At 46.0% G+C, this 26,830-nt stretch overlaps 2 protein-coding genes and 1 long non-coding RNA gene across 4 annotated transcripts; all 3 read left to right on the plus strand.

Moving 5' to 3' along the window:
• The first annotated feature begins 12,503 nt into the window (after positions 1 to 12,503).
• Positions 12,504 to 17,567, plus strand: LOC100285548 (6-phosphofructokinase). Its single transcript, NM_001158439.1, is given in 14 exon segments — positions 12,504 to 12,953; positions 13,749 to 13,795; positions 13,883 to 13,922; positions 14,032 to 14,094; positions 14,222 to 14,359; positions 14,505 to 14,663; positions 14,822 to 14,875; positions 15,016 to 15,084; positions 15,203 to 15,332; positions 16,226 to 16,266; positions 16,366 to 16,587; positions 16,783 to 16,828; positions 16,908 to 17,062; positions 17,200 to 17,567. Coding segments are annotated over 14 exon segments (1,617 nt in total). The 5' UTR covers positions 12,504 to 12,674; the 3' UTR covers positions 17,374 to 17,567.
• An 834-nt stretch (positions 17,568 to 18,401) lies between these two features.
• LOC100502310 (cysteine synthase) lies at positions 18,402 to 21,461 on the plus strand. Of its 2 annotated transcripts, none has more exons than XM_020543804.2 (8): positions 18,402 to 18,552; positions 19,380 to 19,609; positions 19,735 to 19,862; positions 20,046 to 20,248; positions 20,360 to 20,485; positions 20,593 to 20,751; positions 20,827 to 21,020; positions 21,103 to 21,379. In XM_020543804.2, the coding sequence occupies exons 2-8, from the start codon at positions 19,505 to 19,507 to the stop codon at positions 21,226 to 21,228; spliced, it is 1,041 nt and encodes a 346-aa protein (XP_020399393.1). In that variant the 5' UTR covers positions 18,402 to 18,552; positions 19,380 to 19,504; the 3' UTR covers positions 21,229 to 21,379. The 2 variants fall into 2 exon arrangements, with proteins under 2 accessions (XP_020399393.1, NP_001183717.1); NM_001196788.2 differs by having other exon boundaries at positions 18,411 to 18,552; positions 19,414 to 19,609; positions 21,103 to 21,461.
• On the plus strand, positions 18,411 to 18,560 carry LOC111590244 (U4 spliceosomal RNA). The gene has a single exon (XR_004852943.1). It is a non-coding gene; the product is annotated as a U4 spliceosomal RNA (long non-coding RNA).
• Positions 21,462 to 26,830: the final 5,369 nt, after the last annotated feature.

Consider the following 26,830-nt stretch of genomic DNA (forward strand, 5'->3'; position numbering starts at 1 on the left):
GATAGGGCAACGGAAGTTTGTTTCTTAGAGTTCCATGACACCAGGGACCTTCCTAAGAATTGGCACGTTCCCGATGTACTCTTCCTATCGACCTTACATCTAGCATAGTCGGAATCTGAATATCCAATCAAGTCAAAGGTAGACCCCTTTGGATACCAGAGCCCGAAGCAAGGCGTAGCAACTAAATATCTAAGGATTCGCTTCACTGCCACTAAGTGGCATTCCTTAGGATCAGATTGAAATCTAGCACACATGCATACGCTAAGCATAATATCCGGTCTACTAGCACATAAGTAAAGTAATGACCCTATCATTGACCGGTATGCTTTTTGATCAACGGACTTACCTCCTTTGTTGAGGTCGGTGTGTCCGTCGGTTCCCATTGGAGTCTTTGCGGGCTTGGCGTCCTTCATACCAAACCTCTTCAGCAAGTCTTGCGTGTACTTCGTTTGAGAGATGAAGGTGCCGTCCTTGAGTTGCTTCACTTGGAACCCAAGGAAGTAGTTCAACTCGCCCATCATTGACATCTCGAATTTCTGCGTCATCACCCTGCTAAACTCTTCACAAGACTTTTTATTAGTAGACCCAAATATTATGTCATCGACATAAATTTGGCATACAAACAAATCTCCATCACAAGTCTTAGTAAAAAGAGTTGGATCGGCTTTCCCAACCTTGAAAGCATTAGCAATTAAAAAATCTCTAAGGCATTCATACCATGCTCTTGGAGCTTGCTTAAGTCCATAGAGCGCCTTAGAGAGCTTACACACGTGGTCGGGGTACCGTTCATCCTCGAAGCCAGGGGGTTGCTCCACGTACACCTCCTCCTTTATTGGCCCGTTGAGGAAAGCGCTCTTCACATCCATTTGGAACAACCTGAAAGAATGGTGAGCGGCATATGCTAGCAAGATACGAATGGACTCTAGCCTAGCCACAGGAGCAAAAGTCTCCTCAAAGTCCAAACCTGCGACTTGGGCATAACCTTTTGCCACAAGTCGAGCCTTGTTCCTCGTCACCACTCCGTGCTCGTCTTGTCTGTTGCGGAACACCCACTTGGTTCCCACAACATTTTGCTTAGGACGAGGCACCAGCGTCCAAACTTCATTCCTCTTGAAGTTGTTGAGCTCCTCTTGCATGGCCAACACCCAGTCCGGATCTAGCAAGGCCTCTTCTACCCTGAAAGGCTCAATAGAAGAGACAAAGGAGTAATGTTCACAAAAATTAACTAATCGAGACCGAGTAGTTACTCCCTTGCTAATGTCACCCAGAATTTGGTCGACGGGATGATCCCTTTGAATCATCGCTCAAACTTGGGTTGGAGGTGCCGGTTCCGCTTCTTCCTCCATCACATGATCATCTTGTGCTCCCCCTTGATCACACGCCTCCTGTTGATGAACCTGTTCATCGTCTTGAGTTGGGGGATGCACCATAGTTGAGGAAGAAGGTTGATCTCGTTCATCTTGTTCCTGTGGCCGCACTTCTCCAATCGCCATGGTTCGTATAGCGGTCGTCGGAACATCTTCTTCATCTATATCATCACAATCAACAACTTGCTCTCTTGGAGAGCCATTAGTCTCATCAAATACAACGTCGCTAGAGACTTCAACCAAACCCGATGATTTGTTGAAGACTCTATACGCCTTTGTATTTGAGTCATAACCTAACAAAAACCCTTCTACAGCTTTGGGAGCAAACTTAGAATTTCTACCCTTCTTCACTAGAATGTAGCACCTGCTCCCAAATACACGAAAGTACGATACATTGGGTTTGTTACCGGTCAGAAGCTCATACGACGTCTTCTTGAGGAGACGATGAAGGTAGACCCTGTTGATGGCGTGGCAAGCCGTGTTCACGGCTTCCGTCCAAAAGCACTCGGGGGTCTTGAACTCTCCTAGTATCGTCCTTGCCATATCGATGAGCGTCCTGTTCTTCCTCTCTACCACACCATTTTGCTGTGGTGTGTAGGGAGCGGAGAACTCGTGCTTGATCCCTTCCTCCTCAAGGAATTCCTCCACTTGAAGGTTCTTGAACTCGGACCCGTTGTCGCTCCTTATCTTCTTCACCTTGAGCTCAAACTCATTTTGAGCTCTTCTGAGGAAGCGCTTGAGGGTCCCTTGGGTTTCAGACTTATCCTGTAAAAAGAACACCCAAGTGAAGCGGGAAAAGTCATCAACAATAACTAGACCATACTTACTTCCTCCTATGCTCAGATAGGCGACGGGTCCGAAGAGGTCCATATGCAGCAGCTCCAGAGGTCTTGAAGTGGTCATCACATTCTTGCTGTGATGTGCTCCTCCTACTTGTTTACCTGCTTGACAAGCTGCACAAGGTCTATCTTTTTCGAATTGCACGTTAGTCAAACCTATCACATGTTCTCCCTTTAGAAGCTTGTGAAGGTTCTTCATCCCCACATGTGCTAAGCGGCGATGCCACAGCCAGCCCATGCTAGTCTTAGCTATTAAGCATGCATCTAGACCGGCCTCTTCTTTTGCAAAATCAACTAAGTAAAGTTTGCCGTCTAATACCCCCTTAAAAGCTAGTGAACCATCACTTCTTCTAAAGACAGACACATCTACATTTGTAAATAGACAGTTATATCCCATATTGCATAATTGACTCACCGATAGTAAATTATATCCTAGAGACTCTACTAAAAACACATTAGAGATAGAGTGTTCATTAGAAATTGCAATTTTACCTAACCCTTTTACCTTGCCTTGATTCCCATCACCGAATATAATTGAATCTTGGGAATCCTTATTCTTGACGTAGGAGGTGAACATCTTCTTCTCCCCCGTCATATGGTTTGTGCATCCGCTGTCAATAATCCAGCTTGAACCCCCGGATGCATAAACCTGCAAAGCAAATTTAGGCTTGGGACTTAGGTACCCAACTCTTGTTGGGTCCTACAAGGTTAGTCACAATTGTCTTAGGGACCCAAATGCAAGTTTTATCTCCCTTGCATTTTACCCCTAATTTCCTAGCAATCACCTTTCTATCCTTTCTACAAATTTCATAGGAAGCATTCAAAGCATGATATATTGTAGAAGGTTCATTAATTTTCCTAGGAACATTAACAACATTTCTCCTAAGCATATTATGAACGACATTTCTCCTACCATCATTTCTATCATGCACATAGAAAGAACTAGAAGCAACCATGTCATGTGAATCAAGATCATCATAAGCATTGTACCTCCTATAAGCATTTCTAGTTTGTCTCTTGTCATGGTACATAAAAGCATGGTTCTTTTTAGCACTACTTGCCATAGGGGCCTTCCCTTTCTCCTTGGCGGAGATGGGAGCCTTATGGCTTGTTAAGTTCTTGGCTTCCCTCTTGAAGCCAAGTCCATCCTTAATTGAGGGGTGTCTACCAATCGTGTAGGCATCCCTTGCAAATTTTAGCTTATCGAAATCATTCTTGCTAGTCTTAAGTTGAGCATTAAGACTAGCCAATTCATCATTAAGCTTGGAAATTGAAACTAGGTGTTCACTACAAGCATCAATGTCAAAATCTTTACACCTAGTACAAATTATAACATGTTCTACACAAGAATTAGATTTATTTGCTACTTCTAATTTAGCATTTAAATCATTGTTAACACCTTGTAAAGTAGAAATGGTTTCATGACAAGTAGATAATTCACCAGAGAGCATTTCATTCCTTTTAATTTCTAGAGCAAGAGAATTTTGTGCACTAACAAATTTATCATGCTCCTCATATAAAAGATCTTCTTGTTTTTCTAGTAATCTATTCTTGTCATTCAAAGCATCAATGAGTTCATTTATCTTATCTATCTTAGATCTATCTAAGCCCTTGAATAAGCATGAATAGTCTATGTCATCATCATCACTAGACTCATTATCACTAGAAGAAGCATAAGTGGGGTCTCGAGTACTCACTTTCTTCTCCCTTGCCATAAGGCATGTGTGACGCTCGTTGGGGAAAAGGGATGACTTGTTGAAGGCGGTGGCGGCGAGTCCTTCATTGTTAGAGTCGGAAGAGGAGCAGTCCGAGTCCCACTCCTTGCCTAGATGCGCCTCGCCCTTTGCCTTCTTATAGTTCTTCTTCTTCTCCCTCTTGTTCCCTTGATCCTGATCACTATCATTGTCGGGACAGTTAGCAATAAAATGACCAAGCTTACCACATTTGAAGCATGAGCGCTTCCCCTTTGTCTTGGTCTTGCTTGGCTGCCCATTGCGGCCTTTTAGTGCCGTCTTGAATCTCTTGATGATGAGGGCCATCTCTTCATCATTAAGTCCGGCCGCCTCAATTTGTGCCACCTTGCTAGGTAGCATCTCCTTGCTTCTTGTTGCCTTGAGAGCAAGAGGTTGAGGCTCATTGATTGGACCGTTTAGAGCGTCGTCGACGTATCTCGCCTCCTTGATCATCATCCGCCCGCTTACGAATTTTCCGAGTACCTCCTCGGGCGTCATCGTCGTGTACCTGGGATTCTCACGAACATTGTTTACGAGATGAGGATCAAGAACGGTAAAGGACCTTAGCATTAGGCGGACGACGTCGTGGTCCGTCCATCGCGTGCTTCCGTAGCTCCTTATCTTGTTGACAAGGGTCTTGAGCCGGTTGTATGTTTGGGTTGGCTCCTCCCCCCTTATCATAGCAAATCTCCCAAGTTCTCCCTCCACCAACTCCATCTTGGTGAGCATGGTGACGTCGTTGCCCTCGTGAGAGATCTTGAGGGTGTCCCATATCTGCTTGGCATTGTCCAAGCCGCTCACCTTATTGTACTCTTCCCTGCACAAAGATGCTAAGAGGACAGTAGTAGCTTGTGCATTTCTATGGATTTGTTCATTTATAAGCATAGGGCTATCCGAGCTATCAAATTTCATTCCATTCTCTACAATCTCCCATATGCTTGGATGAAGAGAGAATAAGTGACTACGCATTTTGTGACTCCAAAATCCGTAGTCCTCCCCATCGAAGTGTGGAGGTTTGCCAAGAGGAATGGAAAGCAGATGCGAATTCGAACTATGTGGAATACGAGAATAATCAAATGAAAAGTTTGAATTGACCGTCTTCCTGTAGTCGATGTCGTCGTCCTTTTGGGAAGAAGTAGACTCATCGCTATCGTCGTAGTAGACGATCTCCTTGATGCGCCTTGTCTTCTTCTTCTTCCCATCTTTGCGCTTGTGGCCCGAGCCCGAGTCAGTAGGCTTGTCATCCTTCGGCTCGTTGAAGAAGGACTCCTTCTCCTTGTCGTTGATCACGATTCCCTTCCCCTTAGGATCCATCTCTTCGGGCGATTAGTCCCTTCTTGAAGAGAACGGCTCTGATACCAATTGAGAGCACCTAGAGGGGGGGGGTGAATAGGTGATCCTGTGAAACTTAAACTTATAGCCACAAAAACTTGTTAGGTGTTAGCACAATAGTTGCCAAGTGGCTAGAGATGAGTCCAAACACGATAACCACAAGAAGTCAAACACAGAGATGACACAGTGGTTATCCCGTGGTTCGGCCAAGTACAAAACTTGCCTACTCCACGTTGTGGCGTCCCAACGGACGAGAGTTGCACTCAACTCCTCTCAAGTGATCCAATGATCAACTTGAATACCACGGTGTTCTTCTTTACTTTTGATCTTTTCCCGTTTGCGAGGAATCTCCACAACTTGGAGTCTCTCGCCCTTACAATTGAATTTCACAAAGAAGTACGAAGTAAGGGAGGGAAACAACACACACAAATCCACAGCAAAATGCGCACACACACGGCCAAAAATCGAGCTCAAAAGACTATCTCAAAGTTCTCACTAGAACGGAGCTTGAATCACTGAGAATGACAAACGAATGCGCAAAGACTGAGTGTGGATGATCAAGAATGCTCTAAGGTTGCTTGGTATACACCTCCATGCGCCTAGGGGTCCCTTTTATAGCCCCAAGGCAGCTAAGAGCCGTTGAGAGCAAATCTGGAAGGCCAATCTTGCCTTCTGTCGTCGGGTGCACCGGACAGTCCGGTGCACACCGGACACTGTCCGGTGCCCGATTTCTTTCCTTAAACAGCACGGCCGACCGTTGCAGATCTGGGAGCCGTTGGCGCACCGGACATGTCCGGTGCACACCGGACAGTCCGGTGCCCCCTTCCGACCGTTGGCCCGGCCACGTGTCGCGCGCAGATTCCGCGACCGACCGTTGGCTCGGCCGACCGTTGGCTCACCGGACAGTCCGGTGCACACCGAATAGTCCGGTGAATTTTAGCCGTACGCCGTCGGCGAATTCCCGAGAGCGGCCTCTTCACGCCGAGCCAGCCTGGCGCACCGGACACTGTCCGGTGCACCACCGGACAGTCCGGTGTGCCAGACTGAGCTGAGTCTTGGCTGTACACAGCCAAGTCTTTTCCACCTCTTTTCTTTTCTTCTTCTTTCTGTTTCTAACGCTTAAACAAGTATATTAGTATACAAAACCAATGTACTAAGGCCTAGAAACATACCTTTACTCTTGATTTGCACTCTGTCCATCCATGAGCATAAATTCACATTTAAGCACTTGTGTTTGCACTCAATCACCAAAACACTTAGAAATGGCCCAAGGGCACATTTCCCTTTCAGCTAGCTCCCGTGGGATGTCAGCGCGAGGCACCGGCCTAGGGAGATCACCGTCCTCCGGCATGCCGAGATGATTGCCTTCGGAGGGATCCCCTAGATCGACGTGGAAACATTCGCGACTTGGGCCGCAGTCCTCGTCGTCGAGGCTGCGGCTACCGTCAGAACAGTCGGAGAGGCAGTAGTCACATGCGGTCATGAAGTCCCGCATGGCACTGGGGTTGCCAAATCCAGAGAAATCCCAACAGATGTTGGGGTCGTCATCTTCCTCGGACCCAGAGGGCCCGTAGGTCGAGACGTCCGTCAGCCGGTCCCAAGGCGACCACATGCGAAACCCTAGAGGGTTTAATCTCGCCTCTACGAGAGCGCCCGCCAAAGCAAGGTCGCTAGGCGGGTTGAGGCTGAGTCCAAATGACGTAGGATGGGAATCGGTCGGTACCTTTCGGTCGACGAGCAGCGACATAGTCACGTCGGGGACTGATTGCACCGTCGTCTCAGGTACGAGGGCGACGTCCTGCAAGCTCTCCGCGAGCGCACTGGCGTCGTCCGCTTGCTCGGGATTGGCGTGTCGCGGGGAGACGGCACTCGCCTTCGTCTCAAACACGAGGTCGACGCCCGACGCGCCCCCCGTTGGGGCGCTGGGGATGTCGACTCGCTCGACAGCCGACGAGGCGCGGCCTCCCGCTTGGCCTTGGTTGCCCCGCCTCCTCCTCCGTTGGCGGGGGAGAGGACGGGGCGAGCTCGAATGTTGTTCTTCCACCATGCGGGGAAGACGTCGTTGATTCCGCCGCGGGCGGGCGGGCTGTCGGCCGCCATTGTCGTTGTCGCGCGGCGGTGGAAGGAGTATCATGTCGTAGCTGCCGTCGAAGGACATGAACTCAAGACTCCCGAAACGGAGCACCGTCCCGGGTCAGAGAGTTTGCTGGAGACTGCCCATCTGGAGCTTGACGGGAAGCTGTTCGTCAACACGCAGTAGGCCCCTACCTGGCGCGCCAACTATCGGCGTTTCGAGACCGGGGGGTCCCTCGGGCCGACGAGTAAGTGTCGCCGCGTGCCCCAGCCCAGATGGGTCGAGCGCGTGGACGAGCGCGAAGGGGGGAAGGAGCGAGGCGGCCGGAGACCGGCGTGAGAGAGGTGGGAATCCCGCGGCCTTCGTGTTCGTCCAGCGCCTAGGTCGGGTGCGCTTGCAGTAGGGGGTTACAAGCGTCCACGCGGGAGAGGGAAGCGAGCGCCCCCAAGAGAGCGCTTGTCCCGTCCTCGTCCCCGCGCGGCCAACCCTCTCTAAGAGGGCCCTGGTCCTTCCTTTTATAGGCGTAAGGAGAGGATCCAGGTGTACAATGGGGGTGTAGCAGAGTGCTACGTGTCTAGCGGGGGAGAGCTAGCGCCCTAAGTACATGCCGATGTGGCAGCCGGAGAGATTTTGGCACCCAGCTGGTGTGATGTCGTGGCCGTCGGAGGAGCGACGGAGCCTGGCGGAGGGACAGCTGTCGGAGCGGTTGAGTCCTTGCTGACGTCCTCCTGCTTCCGTAAGAGAGCTGAGAGCCGCCGTCGTCACAGAGCATGCGGGGCGCCATCATTGCCTATCTGGCGGAGCTAGCCAGATGGGACACCGGTCTTGTTCTCTGCGGCCCGAGTCAGCTCGGGGTAGGGTGATGATGGCGCTTCCTGTTGACGTGGCTGGCCTGCGCCCTAGGTTGGGCGACGTGGAGGTTCCTCCGAAGCCGAGGTCGAGTCTGTCTTCCATGGCCGAGGCCGAGTCCGAGCCCCTGGGTCGGGCGAGGCGGAGAACGTTCGGCAGAGGCCAGGGCGGAGTCCGAGCCCTGGGGTCGGGCGAAGCGGAGTTCGTCGTCTTCTGGGGCTGAGCCCGAGTCCGAGCCCTGGGTCGGGCGGAGCGGAGTTCGCTGTCTTCCGGGACTTAGCCCGAGTCCGAGCCCTGGGTCGGGCGGAGCGGAGTTCGCCGTCTTCTGGGGCTGAGCTCGAGTCCGAGCCCTAGGGTTGGGCGAAGCGGAGTTCGCCGTCTTCCGGGACTTAGTCCGAGTCCGAGCCCTGGGTCGGGCGGAGCGGAGTTCGCCGTCTTCCGGGACCTAGCCCGAGTCCGAGCCCTGGGTCGGGCGGAGCGGAGCTTCCTATGGTGCCTTTGGCAGGGCCTGACTGCCTGTCAGTCTCATTCTGTCAAGGGGCACTGCAGTCAGAGTGGCGCAGGCGGCGCTGTCCTTCTGTCAGGCCGGTCAGTGGAGCGGTGAAGTGACGGCGGTCACTTCGGCTCTGTCGGGGGGCGTGCGTCAGGATAAAGGTGTCAGGCCACCTTTGCGTTAAATGCTCCTGCGATTCGGTCGGTCGGTGCAGCGATTTAGTCAGGGTTGCTTCTTAGCGAAGGCAGGGCCTCGGGCGAGCCGGAGATGTGTCCGCCGTTGGAGGGGGGCCTCGGGCGAGACGGAAATCCTCCGGGGTCGGCTGCCCTTGTCCGAGGCTAGGCTCGGGCGAGGCATGATCGAGTCGCTCGAATGGACTGATCCCTGACTTAATCGCACCCATCAGGCCTTTGCAGCTTTATGCTGATGGGGGTTACCAGCTGAGAATTAGGAGTCTTGAGGGTACCCCTAATTATGGTCCCCGACACCCTTACCAGGCCGGACCAACACTACGGGCCGAGTCTATAACCCAAGCACGACATGGCGTTACTGTCTCTTGCAAGCATTAGGTCGTTTCGGAGATTACGTTGACACAATGGACTCCATGGTGTTTGAGGTTGCTAAATTGGATGGAGCAACAATGATTATCACACTAATAGTAAAATGAAATGTTATTTGTTAGTTTTAAACGTTAGTAATTTCTACGAAGTAACATAATTTATATGCAGCGTATCCAGTTTTTATAGATACCTGACTTTAGCAATCACTCCATATTTTGATCTATCTTTTTATAAGTTTGACTTCATGTGACTTATTTTAGAAACTTGAGCTCACAAACTTTCTCTTATTTGGTCTCTATATGGTGGAATTATGTCATTTTATAATCTCTGTTCGTTCAGTCAGTCGTTGTTAACTCTCATCTAATCACTCACTTTATTGGTCGTGTTGTACCAAGACATATTGCATGGAGTAAACAATAACATCAGTTAGCCAAATTAAAAAATATTATACGGAGAGCGGAGACAATCAACAAAAAATCTTAAATTTTTTTGATGGATAGTTTACGTGTGTATTGTTGTAAGCCGTCGCAACGCACGGGCAACCGACTAGTGTTTTTTTTTAAAAAAAATGGGTTTCTGTTGCACGTTTATCAACTCTACAAATTATAAAAGGTATTACTTAGCATAGCATCGCTAATAGATTCATGAGTTGTTCCGAACTTTTTTAAAATAACTTTCTTAGTGAGTGCCTGTACGTTGCAACGAAAACATATAATACGGTAATACAACGATAACTTTGTAAAAATGCGTGTTATAAGAAAAAGTTTCATAATCTATTTATAATTCTAGCTATACATAAATTTTGTTATTTTAATCTAGCTATTTTACCACTATATAGTATAATACTCGTGCGAATTATTCAACAACTGAGCTAATGATTGATCAATAGTCTTATTTTTTGATTTGGGGTCCGTACAAATGATAATGCTCAAGAACAAGTGAACCACTAATGGTTCTTACCCAAGGTTAGTACGACACCTCTTAAATCCCAACTATGTCCATAGTTTAGTACACACTTCAAAATAGATTTGCAACATAGGTACAATACATTTAAAAAAATGGACATGAACTACAAAAATTATTGAACTATTAATATAATGATCTTCAACAAAAAAAAAAGAAATCACATTATCTTGGTAGCACACTTGGCTAGAATGATTCCTTTGTTGATTCTCCTTTCATGTGCCTACTTCCATAATTTAAACCCTTTGAAATGAGAAAATATTAGAATGACAAGAATTGAAACACAATAGTGGTTGAAAGACTAAACGACGAGACAAATATATTAAACCTAATTAATGTATGGTTAGTAGATGTTTACTATAGCATGACATGACCGAATTATAAAGTAATTAAATTTAATAATTTCGTTTCATCGTTTAGTACTCATCTATGTAATTAGTTCTATAATTAAACTATATTTAATATTTCTAACTAATATTCAAACATCCGATACGATAGAGAAAGTGCAGCAGAGGGAAACGAACATGGTACTCCTCTCGTTCTTTTATATTAGCCGAGTGCCCGTGCGTTGCAACGGGAATATATAATATCAGTATACTACGATAACTTATATACAAAATGTGTGTTATATTATTATGAGAAAATGTTTCATAATCAATTTATGATCCTAACCATACATAAATTTTGTTATTTTAATCTAATTGTTTCACCACTACATTGCAACCATCAGTATCATGCAGACTTTGGTATATGCCACGATTTGTATGGTCTCATCATTGGAGAGCACGATCCACACATGCCGGAAGAAATTTCTTCGTACATCGTTAGTCATCAGACACGCACCACCATACGCTCTTGCTTAAACAAAAAGGTAAGTGTGTGTGTTTGCGAAGAAAATTAAAGGCAGACTGGCACAAAAGCTACCCTGACGATGGCGAGGATGGCGAACTGGTCACTGTTGTCGATCCTACTCTGCGTCACCTCCAGCGTCAAGATGACACCACAATCCTTGATATAGTAGTCGTCGAACGCGCGCGACATGACGAGTATCGATGACTCTTGGTTGGGCAGCCAAACGAAGTGCACCTCGGTCTCATCAGCGAGGTAGTACCCCTAGCCGTTGCACCACCGGATGCGCTACTCCACTACATACATCATGTTCGAGGACACTCACACAACGTCAGCAACGTCCATCATCCCAGCGCACAAGAATTCATATCCGGTCAGTAGCGACTTACGTGACAGGTTAGGCTTCAGGTGGACGATGAGCTGGACGGCGTGATGGCGTTGCCATCGGATGCGGTGTCCAGAACAACCTAAGAGTCATCGACGTTAGCGACAACCATGAGGCCTCCCTCTTAACGATGGACAGCGCAGTGCAGCTACTCTGGACCGCATCCAAGCGGCGGCTTCGCGGGAGCTTGTCGTACACAGCAGCGCATGCGACCACGTAGGACTGCTTCTAGAGGTCAAACTGACAGTCACCAAGCTTCTTCTCGTAATTGATGAGCGACGCCAACGCGAGTGCCTCCTGCTCATGGTGTTTGTTCGGGGTTTCAAGTAAGAAACATGGATTCATGCTTGGCGTTGGTTTATGAAAATGACTCACAAGTCTGATCCATGAGAAAAATATTACGAAGAAAAAATGTCACACATACAAAAAATGAATTTAATTATAATACATTATTCAAACAAAAGAAATTGCATGCAAAGCTCTTCTTTAAATAATATATATCTATTCAAAAATATAATTGAAGAATCTCGGTGATACTTATCTACTACTACGCATTGTGCAAGGGTAGCAAGTGAGCTTGATGAGAGATGTAGTAGATGTGTTTCCTGTCATAGATGTAGACATAAACATATATGTGGTGTAGCAATAGCTACTCTTGGCCTTTGCTTGAGAGGTCACAGGTTCAAATCCCCTTAAGGACATGTATTTTTTTAATTTTAGCTAGACGTGGGCTGAACGGAGGAATGATAATGGAAATGGTCTTTGTGGGGAGGGGAGAATGGGCAGATCAAGGAATGAGAATGATAGCAGAACAAGAAATGGTAACTACTCTTGCCGCCTTAATAAGTAGTAGAGATTTGTTATGTTTTAATTTATATTTTTTGGCGGAGTGCGTACGTGACACCATACAACGCACCGAGCAGCCGAGCAGGAATCGCACGGATAGGCCCCACCGCACCTGAAAGAAAACGCCCGGCCCACCACCAAGTGTCAGCCGCACATCCCTCCCCATCCCGTGCCCCCGTCTCCATCCCCACTCCTCCAACGGCCGCGTCGTTCTCGTTCGCCCGCCGGCATCCCATTCGCTCGTCTCCTCCCCTCCGCCGGTCGCTGTCACCCCGCGTCGTCACGCGCCCCCGGCCGCCGCCATCACTGTCATCGTTCCCCCTCCTAAAGCCACCCGTACGCCAGCCGCAATGGATTTTTGCACCGCATCTGCATCCTCTCGCCATGGCGCCGCCGCCCGCGTCGCCTGCTGACTCGGCCCCTGATCCAAGGCCGACCGCCAGCGCGCCCGTGCCCATCACCGTGCCGAGCCCGCGTGACCACGCGCACCACCACCACCTGGTAGATCGTCGGGACACGCCGCGGGGCCGCGCGTGGGAACCGGAGCGGAACCGGCGCGGAGAGGCGATGGACGGTGCTGCAGCGGTCAAGCTGGTACCCGGTGAGGCCGGGTACGTCTTAGAAGACGTGCCGCACGTGTCGGACTACCTCCCCGATCTCCCGGTGAGTGCCGCCGATCCGTGCGAGGTGGGGTCGATCTGGTGTTTGGCGCGGTGAATGGTTGATCAGTCGCTGCCGCTCGAGGGAGAGGTTGCCCGCTGCGTGCCATCGTGGCGCGATATTGTGGGATCTAGCGATGATTGGTGCGAGTCTGCGAGAACGTTAAAGTTGTCAGCGACCTTTTGTTACATTTAGTAATGCTTTTAGTTCGTGGGCCTTTTGTGACTGGAACATTCAGTGATTCAGCGCCCTTTTCTTTAGCAATCGCTCCTTTGACTGATCAGTGAAGCACATACCCAACGTTTTCACTCTTTCTTCGTTTCTAGTTTGGCCATTCAGGGGGTGTTTGGTTAGAGGGACTAAAAATTAGTCTCTAGTTTTTAGTCTCATTTAGTCCCTTTTTTGCCAAACACTAGGACTAAAATATGGACTAAAATGATTTAGTCTTTAGTCCTTCACATATGTGCTAAAAGGGACTAAACCATATTAATTCCACATTTACACCTCATTTAGTTCAATTGTACTAATAGCAAGAGAATGTTAAAGGTCATTTTAGTCTTCTTATGAGTCATACTATATTCTTACTATTTTTAGCCCCTAGAACCAAACATGTTAGGGACTAAACTTTAGTCTCCTAACTAAAGTTTAGTCCCTAGACTAAAGAAACCAAACATGGCCTCAGTTATACAGGCGGTTCCCATTAGTTACGAAGGGTACGGTACGGATGAAACGTTAAATCTGAGGGATACTCATAACCGATTTGTGACCATGACATTTTTTTTTTGTTCCATGTTGCAGACCTACTCAAATCCATTACAAGATAACCCGGCATACTCTGTTGTGAAGTAAGCTTGAAGTTGCTGTCTTGATTAGCTCAAATCCTTCCTTTTCTGCGTATATGACATAACTTGCACTGTTTCTTCTCTCCTTAGGCAGTACTTTGTAAACCCAGATGACACCGTCTGCCAGAAGGTGAATTGTTGCTGAACTTGTTGTCCACTTGCATTTTTTACTGTTAAGAAATACTTCATTTCTATAAGTATTTACATCAATCCTGAATGCTTACTATTGTTCAATGTAGATTGTTGTTCACAAGGATGGGCCCAGAGGTAACCATTTCCGTCGTGCTGGACCTCGCCAAAAGGTATATGAACCTTATGATTTTTCGCATATTGTACGCTAATAAAAAAGCTAGAAATAAGGGGGAGATGATACTACTAAACGTGTATGCTTTACTTCATTCTTCGTAACCTCGTGCTTGTCTTGTTTAGGTATATTTTGAACCGGATGAGGTCCACGCATGCATTGTCACTTGTGGAGGATTGTGCCCTGGACTTAATACTGTGATTAGGGAAATTGTATGTGGCTTATCTGACATGTATGGTGTCACCAAGATACTTGGGATTCAGGTAAAGTACATTACATCATGTCATGAAGTCCACACAAAGTATGCAATCAATCAGTCTCAGTCCACATAAAGTATGCAATCAATCATTCTCCCACAGTAGTTCTTGAAGAACTCACTTGATGTCCTCATCTTTTTTTTTCTAACAGGGTGGGTACAGAGGCTTCTATGCTCGCAATACCATCACCTTGACTCCAAAGAGTGTAAATGACATTCACAAAAGGGGTGGAACTATTCTTGGATCATCTCGAGGAGGTCATGACACCGTGAAGATAGTTGACAGCATCCAAGATCGTGACATAAATCAGGTAAACGGAACAAAATGACAATTCTACTCTTCATCCTTTTCTCTTTTATGTACCATTCTGTACTTATCTTAATTTCCTGGCACCATGAAGATTCTTTTACCAAGTTTATTAGATAATTAAACCTGCATGTTGGTTTAACTCTATGATTCTTTGTTCAGGTCTATGTAATTGGTGGAGATGGTACTCAAAGGGGTGCTGGAGTGATTTTCGAAGTAAGCATAACTGTAGATTCACTTAAATTGTTTCCAGATTTGTTTGAATTATAGCTTTTCTTAGTGGCAAATTGATAGCCAATCAATCATGTATTTGTGTAATTTGTTTGTAAGTTACTCTTTACTTGAATCTTCTTCAGGAAGTTAGAAGACGCGGTCTCAAAGTTTCTGTTGCTGGCATTCCAAAGACTATTGACAATGACATCCCTGTAATATGTTTCTCCACATTTTAGTGACATTTTTGTGTAAAAATGGAAGATGCCATTTGACATGATCACATGAACAACGAACCCCATATGCGTGAATTCACCGTTACCCATGTTTCAGGTAATTGACAAGTCATTTGGTTTCGACACAGCAGTCGAGGAGGCTCAACGTGCAATAAATGCTGCTCATGTGGAGGCTGTAAGTGCTGAGAATGGTATAGGTCTTGTCAAGCTAATGGGTCGGCACAGTGGTAAGCTTCTACGAGAGGCGAATAAATTATGCTAATATACGATATCTGTCAAATATATGTGTCAATTAATTAACTAACTCTTGAGTATTTCTCTGCTAATATCTTAGTCTGTAAGTGACATCTTCAATTAACTCCGTTGTTTCTATGAAAATCTTAGATTTCTTTATGTTTTCATTGGGCCATGGATGCCTGGGAATTTAAATAGCACTTTGAATATCTTTGAACATATATTTGGTTAATTGTTGCTTTCAATCATTCTTTCTTGAGTAGAAGCAAAAGAGCCTCCAGCTGAATAGGTTAAACATTCTGACTAGCACTTCTCAGCTCCTGAAGACCTGAGTTGGACTCTTCGTTGGAGTGAATTTCAGGATGAGGTTAAAACAATCCCAACTTTCTCATTTGTCCCCCTCCAAAACACATGTCTAAAGCCTGGCCTCGGTCGTGGTCGTTCTCACATGGACTATGATGCCATTGTATATGAGTAGCGAATGGGTTCGGGGGTTTTATCAACTTGCGTGAGAAAATCTTCTCCTCATAAGAATGCATGGGGGTTGTCTTAACCCCAACGGTCGAGTTTTTTTTTTGCATGAGTAGAAATATGGCAGTAGCTGGCATATGTGATCTTATTTAGTTGTGGGTGTTCCACTTCTAGACTGTATTTAGTTCATTTCCTTGTTTGTATATGCAAGATAACATGGATGAATATTCAACTCGATGTTCCTATATTTCTTGGCGTTCTTTTGGATAAGGGGTGAATTGTTTGGATCTTGTTCAAATTTGAAGTAGATCCCAAAAGTTCTTGTCCTTGCGCCCCTTACTGGTCTCGAGATCAACCAACTTGTTCATTACCATAAATTCAACTAATGATCATTTACATTTTTTTACTAATGCAGGTTTTATTGCACATTATGCTACTCTGGCTAGCAGGGACGTGGTACATCCACATCTCCATTGAGCCAAAAATATTTTACGTGTATTTTCATGTTTCCACACAAGAACAGAAAGGGGCTAAAATATTTTTCCTTTTTGTCAGGATTGTTGCTTGATCCCAGAATCACCGTTCTATTTGGAAGGCGAAGGCGGACTTTTTAGATACATAGAAAAACGTTTGAAGGACAATGGTCATATGGTTATCGTTGTTGCTGAGGGTGCTGGACAGAAACTTATTGCTGAAACCATGCAGTCAATTGGGAAAGATGCTTCAGGCAACGAGCTGCTTCTTGATGTTGGCCTTTGGTTATCTCAGAAGATAAATGTGAGGCTTTGAATATTCTACTTACTACGTCCCCGAAAAACAAATCTACTTACATATCCCATCTATGGTTTACTTCTTCTGGCTCTGTTTTGCATCAGATGGTGTCACTATTAACGTTACATGCATGCCTATGATTCACTCTTATCTGCAATATAAGCTCTTGTTTAATCAATGATGATGTATTCGTGAATTCAGGAACATTTCAAGAAAAACAAGATGACCATTAATCTGAAGTACATAGGTCAGTGGTTTTCTTCGGTGTCATATTTCAGGGCCAGAACTGCTAGTTACACACATCTCAGATGTTTCTTCTACTGCAGATCCAACGTACATGATACGTGCCATCCCAAGCAATGCTTCTGATAACGTCTATTGCACACTGCTGGCTCACAGCGTGGTCCATGGAGCCATGGCTGGATATACTGGTTTTACCATTGGCCAAGTGAATGGTCGGCACTGCTACATCCCATTCTATGTAAGTCACACCCCTGCCGGAGCAGGGCACGGAATTCTTTTTACCGCATTCATCATCTCAGCATCTGAGACCTACTTATTCTGCTTGAACTAATGCCCTCCGTACTAATTGTTTTGCATTCGCGTCACTCACTTCAGAGGATAACAGAGAAGCAGAACAGAGTTTCGATAACCGACAGGATGTGGGCAAGGCTTCTCTCGTCGACGAACCAGCCAAGCTTCCTTTGCAACAAAGTCGTCGAGGAGGCAAAGAAGGAACATGAAAGAGCAACGCGACTTTTAGATGGCTCGCCTTCCCATCGAAAAGGTTGACGTCGAGAAGGTTGCGGCTTCCAACTTGGGTCCTACTACCAACTGAGGTCGACTGCCGCTGATATGTGCGGCGGATGAACCTTTTGCTTACCACGGTTTCAGTAGCTACGGCGACCGGTGTTTCTCTCACTCCAGTTTTTTCTATCAAAAAGGAACACATTATCCCTTTCTAATAATTTAATAGTGTTAAATACTATCACTATGTACAGTTTGGCTGGCACATGTCTGACTATAATAACATGCCATTTTCATTGTTGTTCAAGTATATTCTTTTGTAATTTTGTGTAAGAATAAGTTCATAGACCCCCAAAGAAAGTTATTATAATTTTATGACAGAAATCTAAGAACCACAGTACTGGACTAGAACACAATTAATTTGTGGCAATGTGACCTATTGTCAAATGCAGTTCGATACTGCGATGAATGCGTGACGAAACATGGGACTTTGGATGGCCGGTGATGCACGGAGAGGTCCCTGAAGTAATCGACGCTCCAGTCGGCTGGGCGTTGCCTACTGCCTAGTGCGGCAGCAGGCACCCAGATTAAGGCCTCGAATAAAGGGAGAGCTGGAGAGGGGGCCCCAATGGAAACGCAAAAAAAATCTTTACGCTCGGATGCAAAATTGCAAAGTATCTCTTTTACGGCCCTCACATTCAATATATATCTGGTGGTCCATATAAATAGAAAAAAACAAATTACTAAAGGGTTAAATTACAAATTTTGATATATTTTTATAAGGCTCCAAGTGATGCATGTCAGAGCATGTCAGAGGGTGTTTACATCCAGAATATACAGATTTTTTTTCCATGATACTGAGCGAACGTTTAGCCCGGCTCATACAACAGAGCACGCTGGGTTGCGCGCGTGGCGTGGCCCGTGACGACTCAAAAAGGCCCATGTGGAAACAGAAAGTTCCGTCAGCGGTGACCGGTGAGCAGTCGCGTTTTAGCGGGACGTTTGTCCCACCTCGGAAGCGGAAGACGGGGAGGCAGGGGGAGGCGGGCATAAGAAACGGCGGTGGGCTACCTGCTGAAGACATCTTTGCGCTTGGGGCAATGACGCAGCTTATGAGGTCATACCGAGGCGCGTCAATTGCTGGTTGAAAACTATTTCCAAACCCCCTCTTTGGCCCACTGGGCCACTGAGAATTTCTGGAAGGGCTCCTTTTCCTCGGAGAAGGTAAAGCCCTACAAAGCAAATTAAAATTATTGCAGACAATGTATTTTACAATGCTATTTCTCTTGAGTAAGTAAGTAAAATTTCTTTGTAGTGACCCTTAAGATCCTTCTCAACGTCATTTTTTGGTTTTCTTCTTTCGGTCCCGTTCTATTAGTGTTTCCTTATTATTACCAGTACCAAATATCATCGATTAGGTAGGGTATTTCATTTGTTTAATTGTTATGAATACGTTTACTTATTTATCATTAATTTAGTTTGGTGATAGACTGTTATAGATTTTTAATTCTACATGCTTATTTCTGACTCTGCTGAAATTTCTGCGTTTTAAAGAGGATCTAAAAGTATTTATCACCTTCTCACAAAAACTAGTTCAATATGTCCTTCCTTACCATCTCACTCGACATTAAAATTACAGACACACTTACCATCTCGTCTGATCATTCCATCATCAGTTCTGCACTTTCGCTTGTTTAGCTGACTCTTTCGTCTCTTGCGCCGAGGTCTTCCTCCTTGGTTCTAGCAAAGTCAGAAGCCAGAACCCACCAAACCACATGGCTGCACACTTAACACCATGCTACCAAATGGACATCCACTGCACAGCATGCTTCAATTTTCTACCTGATACTCTCCAATCCAGAAATAATCATGCAGGCCGTCACAGACCAGGTCGCTTAAATCTCGCGCTGAGACTCGCTACCAACCAACCGCAAGCCTCCAATCCAGAAACAATTGCAGATTTTATTAGATGACATGGACACTGGTGCCTGGTGGTGGTGGTGTACAATTTATTAATAGCCTATAAATAAATAAATAATTAGCATGTGCAGCTACTGATAAAAGAGTCCCGTGGCTCGCAAGCAGCAATCTTGAGTCCTGGCCTGGGTCTTCGCTGCCAGCACGCTTGTGGCCAAGAAACGTTGGGGGCAGTTTGGACCTCGGAGCAGCAGCATCCATGGCGGGAGAGGAGGCCGGGAGGAGGGGCGTTCCCTCTCTGCTGAACCCGCCGTCCGCTTCCAGCGAGGGGCAGCAGGAGCACATCGCCTCTGATGTCACACAGGTCAGGCTCCTGGCTCCCTCACGTTCCCTCGCCGTTCCTGCCCTGCCTTGCCTGCCTGCCTGCTTTTTGGGCCACCATGAGCCGGCCACGAGAGATTAACCGTTCCTGAGCGACGACTCCTCCAGCTCATCGGATGGACACCTCTGGTCGAGCTCAAGCGAATCGCCGCCAAGGAAGGGGTATGCGCGCGCATCGTCGGCAAGGTGGAGGCGTACCAGCCTCTGTGCTCCGTCAAGGATCGCAGCGCTCTGAGGTCCGACATGCATCTTTATGGAACTCCGACCAGCTTTTAGCTACCCTGTTTCTCGAATCTGCCATGTTCAGAAACACTGGAGCAGGCAGTTCATGGTCCAAGACTCTCTGAATCAATGGCTATTTTGTCTCTATGTTCATGCTTGCTGCAGTCTGTAACGTTTGTATGTATCTTGTTCTGAAGAATGATCGAAGACGCAGAGGAGAGGGGGCTGATCTCGCCCGGCACCACGACGCTCGTGGAGCCGACGAGCGGCAACCTGGGGCTGGGCCTGGTCCTCGTCGCCCTCCGCAAGGGCTACAGGTTCGTCGCGGTCATGCCAGGCCAGTACTCGCTCGACAAGCAGATCCTGCTGACATACATGGGCGCAGAGCTGTACGTAACAGGTATCACATGCTGTGCTGCCAGTGGCTGCCAAGTAATGAGTTGAGTTGAGCAGAGCGGAGGAACTGCACTGCACTCACGACACGACTCATCCTTGCGTTTGGCAAGCGCAGATCCATCCCTGGGGTTCCCGGGCATAACCGCCAAGGTCGAGGAGCTCAAGAAGGAGCTGCCCAACGTGCACGTCCTCGACCAGTTCTCCAACAGAGCGAATCCTGAAGCGCATGTTAGATGGACTGGTACGTCATCGACGACAGCTCTGACGAAACCAAAGGCTATACGTACCATAATTAAAACTGCAGTGTGTGTGTGTGTGTGTGTGTGTGTGTGTCATATGAACACACAGGGCCTGAGATCTGGAAGGACACCGCCGGTAAGGTGGACATATTCGTGGCCGGTTCAGGCTCGGGAGGCACGGTGTCTGGCGTCGGCAAGTACCTCAAGACGCAGAACCCCAGCGTCAAGGTCATCTGCGTTGAGCCTGCCGAGAGCCCAGTTGTTTCAGGTACACCTAGCACTAGCAGCTAGCACACCATTCAGAAACATGGCATAGTGTTTGCTGACGTCCTTCCACCTCCAGGCGGGGAACCAGGCAGCCACAAGATCCAGGGAATAGGGCCGGGATTCATACCGGAAGTGCTGGACACCTCGGTCATCGACGAGGCCGTCACGGTGACCACCGAGGAGGCGATGGCGGGCGCCCGGAGGCTGGCCAGGGAGGAGGGCCTGCTCGTCGGCATCTCTTCCGGGGCCAACCTGGCGGCCTGCTTGAAGGTTCTGCACTGCACATGGTATCAGTTGTCATTTCTCTCGTTCTGGATGAGTTTTCTTGAAAAATCAATGGATGTTTATCTAGGTCGCGGCGCGAGAAGAGAGCAAGGGGAAGATGATTGTCACCGTGTTTCCGAGCGGGGGCGAGAGGTACATGACCTCCGACCTGTTCGCCGCCGCCAGAGAGGAGTGTATTGCCATGACGTTTTGATCTTTTTTTACCCCCTCCCCCCAGAAAAAAGGGGAAAACAAATACGCGTGTATCTTTATCTTCACATGGTATTGGTTTACCATGCATGTACATTTAAAAATATTTTTCCCCGAAACGGAATAGAACAGCTGCGTGCTTGTTTACACATCAAGTCGATCTCTCCTGAACCGATGGTGAAAACAGTGGCGGAGCCCGGATCCGGAAAAGTTCTAACTACTACAACAAAAAAACCGGTAGTATATTATCACCGAGGTCTAATCTAATTTAGGAACCCCATTTTCTTAAGGTATCTCCATTTTTCTAAGAGAAATTAGCTAATTTTTTCCTTAGAAAAAATAAGAATGCCTTCGAATTCAAATATAGTTTTGCATGACCAAATGATTTTAAATAAAAAATTGTCAATTACAAAGTTTTATAACTTTTAAGATCTATAACTTTCATTTCAGTGGGTTTTCCATCCGACGTCGTTTGAGAAATTCAAAATTTAAATTTCAAACATAGTTTTTGTTGACAAGATAACTTCAAATCAAAAGGTTTCAAACTATAAATATCTATAACTTCTCAAGATCTATAAAGTTTATTTTGGTTGTTTGATTATTTGCTAATCCAATCCAACATGATGGTTATAACATTATTCACAAATCTTATACATCTCTTTTGTAGTTTCATAAACTACAAGAGAGATATGAAAGTCTTGTGAACAAATTTATTTTTACTTTATTATATGAAGAAATGACAAAAATAAATATTGTACATCTTGATAAGTTATACAACTTAGTAGTTAAAACTTTTTTCATTTAAATTAATTTAATGCTTCAAAATGTGATTTGAAAAATTGTCCTTGTCTAATGTGTAAAAATAAAATACTCGACAAAGAAACTGAAAGAGAAATGTGCCCTTGGGCCATTTCTAAGTATTTTGGTGATCAAGTGTCAACACAAATGGTTTAAGTGTGAAACTATGCCAAATGGTGAAAGAAGTGCAAATCAACACAAATGTATGATTCTAGACTTAGTACATTGTATTTTGTGTACTAACATATTTATCTAAGTACTAGAATCAGAGAAAATACAAAAGGAAAAGAGTTGGCTGGGTATAGCCAACTGCTACTCAGTCTAGATGCACCGGACTGTCCGGTGGTGCACCGGACAGTGTCTGGTGCGCCAGGACCAGTCACGGTGAACAGTCCGCTCTCGGGACTCGACGGCGGTGTACGGCTATAATTCACCGGTCGGCCGCGCAATCCGCGCGTGACGCGTGTCCGGGCCAACGGTCTGATGGGGGCACCGGACTGTCCGGTGTGCATCGGACAGTGTCCGGTGCGCCAACGGCTCCAAAACTTCAACAGTCGGTTGCACCAGTATAGGAAAGCAATCAGCATCGGACTGTCCGGTGCACCACCCGACAGAAGGAAAGGATAGCCTTCCTGGATTGCTCTCAATGGCTCCTAGCTGCCTTGGGGCTATAAAAGGGACCCCTAGGCGCATGGAGGAGAACATGAAGTATACTCTAAGAATTCTTGATCATTCACACTCCGTCTTTGCGCACTCAATTGGCATTCCTAGTGATTTGAGCTCTGTTCTAGTGTTGAACCTTGTGTTATTCATTTGAGCTCAAGTCTTGGTTGTGTGTGTATTGCTGTGGATTTGTGTGTGTTGCTTCCCTCCCTTACTCTAGTGCTTTCACTTTGATCCTTATTGTAAGGGCGAAAGACTCCAAGTTGTGGAGATTCCTCGCAAACGGGAAAGAGTAAAGAAAGAAGAACACCGTGGTATTCAAGTTGATCTTTGGATCACTTGAGAGGAGTTGAGTGCAACTCTCGTCCATTGGGACGTCACAACGTGGAATAGGCAAGTGTTATACTTGGCTGAACCACGAGATAAATCCTCGTGTCTCTTGTGCTTGTTCTCACTGTGTCTATTGTGTTTCACAAGAGCTCTCCTTTAGCCACTTGATTTCATTGTGCTAACTCTTAATCAAGTTTTGTGGCTTTAAGTTTTAAGTTTTTACAGGATCACCTATTCACCCCCCTCTAGGTGCTCTCAATTGGTATCAGAGCCGTTCTCTTCACGAAAGGGACTAATCGTCCGAAGAGATGGATCCTAAGGGAAAGGGGATGGTGGTCAACGATAAGGAGAATGAGTCCATCTTCAACGAGTCGAGGGACGACAAAGCCACTGACTCCGGCTCGAGTCAAAAGAAGGACGGGAAGAAGAAGAGGCAGATCAAGAAGATAGTCTACTGCGACAGCGACGAGTCTTCCTCTTCCCAAAAGGACGACGAATACGAGGAGAAAAAGAAAACGGTTAACTCGAACTTTTCTTTCGATTATTCTCGTATTCCGCAAAGTTCCAATGCTCATTTGCTTTCCATTCCACTTGGTAAACCTCCTCACTTTGATGGAGAGGACTACGGATTTTGGAGTCACAAAATGCGTAGTCACTTGTTCTCTCTCCATCCAAGTATATGAGAGATAGTAGAAAATGGAATGCAATTTGATAGTACGGATAGTCCCATATTTATCAATGAACAAATTCACAAAAATGCACAAGCTACTACTGTTTTGTTAGCATCATTGTGCAGGGAAGAATATCATAAGGTGAGCGGCTTGGATAACACCAAGCATATTTGGGACACCCTCAAGATCTCGCATGAGGGGAACGACGTCACCATGCTCACCAAGATGGAGTTGGTGGAAGGCGAACTAGGAAGGTTCGCGATGATCAGGGGGGAGGAGCCAACTTAAACTTACAACAGGCTCAAGACCCTGGTCAACAAAATAAGGAGCTATGGAAGCACGAGATGGACGGACCACGACGTCGTCAGGCTTATGCTAAGGTCCTTCACCATCCTTGATCCGCATCTTGTAAACTCTATTCGTGAAAATCCTAGGTACAACAAGATGACGCCCGAGGAGATACTTGGAAAATTCGTAAGCGGGCGAATGATGATCAAGGAGGCGAGATATGTTGATGAGGCGTTAAATGGCCCAATCCACGAGCCTCAAACCATTGCTCTAAAAGCAACAAATAGCAGGGAGGCGCTACCTAGCAAGGTGGCGCAAGTTGAGGCGGCCGAGCTAAATGAAGATGAAATGGCCCTCATCATCAAGCGCTTCAAGACGGCGCTCAAAGGTCGCAAGGAGCATCCCAACAAGAGCAAGACGAAGGGGAAGCGCTCCTGCTTCAAGTGTGGTAAGGTTGGTCACTTTATTTCTAACTGTCCTGATAATGATAGTGACCAGGATCAAGAAAAGAAGAGGGAAAAGAAGAAGACTTACAAGAAAGCGAAGGGCGAGGCACACCTTGGCAAAGAGTGGGACTCGGATTGCTCTTCATCCGACGACGAAGGACTTGCCGCCTCGGCCTTCAACAAATCATCCCTCTTCCCCAACGAGCATCACACCTGCCTCATGGCAAAGGAAAAGAAGGTATGCACTAGGAATACTATTACATATGCTTCTTCAAGTGATGATGAATCTAGCGATGATGAAATAGACTATGCAAGTTTATTCAAAGGTTTAGATAGAACTAAAATTGATAAAATCAATGAATTAATTGATGCTTTGAATGACAAGAATAGATTGTTAGAAAAGCAAGAGGATCTTTTGTATGAAGAGCATGATAAATTTGTAGATGTCCAAAAATCTCTTGCTTTAGAAGTTAAAAGGAATGAAATGCTTTCTTGTGAATTATCTACTTGCCATGAGACTATTTCTAGTTTAAAAAGTGTTAATGATGATTTAAATGCTAAGCTAGAAGTAGCAAATAGATCTAGTTCTTGTGTAGAACATGTAGTGATTTGCAATAGGTGTAAGGACTTTAATGTTGATGCATGTGTTGAGCACCTTACTTCTATTGCAAAACTAAATGGTGAAGTGGCTAGTCTTAATGCCCAACTTAAGACTAGCAAAAATGAATTTGATAAACTAAAATTTGCAAGGGATGCCTACACTGTTGGTAGACACCCCTCAATTAAGGATGTGCTTGGCTTTAAGAGGGAAGCCAAGAACTTAACAAGTCATAAGGCTCCCATCGCCGCCAAGGAGAAAGGGAAGGCCCCTATGGCTAATAGTGTTCAAAAGAATCATGCTTTCATTTATAGTGATATAAAATTCTCTAGAAATGCTTATAGGAATTATTCTTATGATTCATATGCTATGCCTGCTTCTAGTTCTTCTATTGTGCATCATATTCCTAGAAGAAATGTTGGTCATGTACCTAGGAAAGCAAGTAATGAACCTTCTACAATTTATCATGCTTGCAATGCTTCCTTTGCAATTTGTAGAAAGGATAAGAAAGTGATTGCTAGGAAATTAGGGGCAAAATGCAAGGGAGATAAAACTTGCATTTGGGTCCCTAAGGCTATTGTCACTAACCTTGCAGGACCCAACAAGAGTTGGGTACCTAAGACCCAAGCCTAAATTTGCCTTGCAGGTTTATGCATCCGGGGGCTCAAGCTGGATTATCGACAGCGGATGCACAAACCACATGACGGGGGAAAAGAAGATGTTCACCTCCTATGTCAAGAACAAGGACTCCCAAGATTCAATCATATTTGGTGATGGGAACCAAGGCAAGGTTAAAAGACTAGGAAAAATAGCAATTTCATCCGAGCATTCCATTTCTAATGTGTTTTTAGTAGAATCGCTCGGATATAACTTGTTGTCCGTTAGTCAATTATGTAATATGGGGTATAATTGCTTATTTACAAATGTAGATGTGTCTGTCTTTAGAAGGAGTGATGGTTCATTAGCTTTTAAGGGTGTACTAGACGACAAACTCTATTTAGTTGATTTTGCAAAGGAGGAGACCGGTCTAGATGCATGTTTAATTGCTAAGACTAGCATAGGCTGGCTATGGCATCGTCGTCTAGCACATGTGGGTATGAAGAACCTTCACAAACTTCTAAAGGGAGAACATGTGTTAGGACTAACAAATGTGACTTTCAAAAAAGATAGACCTTGTGCAGCTTGTCAAGCAGGTAAACAGGTGGGAAGTGCTCATCACAGCAAGAATGTAATGACCACATCAAGACCTCTGGAGTTACTTCATATGGACCTCTTCGGACCCGTCGCCTACCTAAGCATAGGAGGAAGTAAGTATGGTCTTGTTATAGTTGATGATTTTTCACGCTTCACTTGGGTATTCTTTTTGCAGGATAAAACAGAAACCCAAGGGACCCTCAAGCGCTTCCTAAGGAGAGCTCAAAATGAGTTTGAGCTCAAGGTGAAGAAGATAAGGAGCGACAACGGGTCCGAGTTCAAGAACCTTCAAGTGGAGGAGTACCTTGAGGAGGAAGGAATCAAGCACGAGTTCTCCGCTCCCTATACACCACAGCAAAATGGTGTGGTAGAGAGGAAGAACAGGACACTTATTGACATGGCAAGGACGATGCTTGGAGAGTTCAAGACCCCCGAGCGGTGTTGGTCAGAAGCCGTGAACACGGCTTGCCACGCCAAAAACCGGGTCTACCTTCATCGCCTCCTCAAGAAGACGTCGTATGAACTCCTAACCGGTAACAAACTCAATGTGTCATACTTTCGTGTTTTTGGGAGCAAATGTTATATTCTAGTGAAGAAAGGTAGAAATTCTAAGTTTGC

This window comes from Zea mays, chromosome 9, assembly GCF_902167145.1.
Source record: "Zea mays cultivar B73 chromosome 9, Zm-B73-REFERENCE-NAM-5.0, whole genome shotgun sequence".
NCBI lineage: Eukaryota > Viridiplantae > Streptophyta > Magnoliopsida > Poales > Poaceae > Zea > Zea mays.

Bases quoted from the DNA above. Each gene is read 5' to 3' on its own strand.
- LOC100502310 (XM_020543804.2), top strand. From the start codon at position 19,505: ATGGCGGGAGAGGAGGCCGGGAGGAGGGGCGTTCCCTCTCTGCTGAAC. The intron at 19,863-20,045 runs GTCCGACATGCA...CTTGTTCTGAAG, and splicing joins AAGGATCGCAGCGCTCTGAG to AATGATCGAAGACGCAGAGG. The intron at 20,249-20,359 runs GTATCACATGCT...TGGCAAGCGCAG, and splicing joins CGCAGAGCTGTACGTAACAG to ATCCATCCCTGGGGTTCCCG.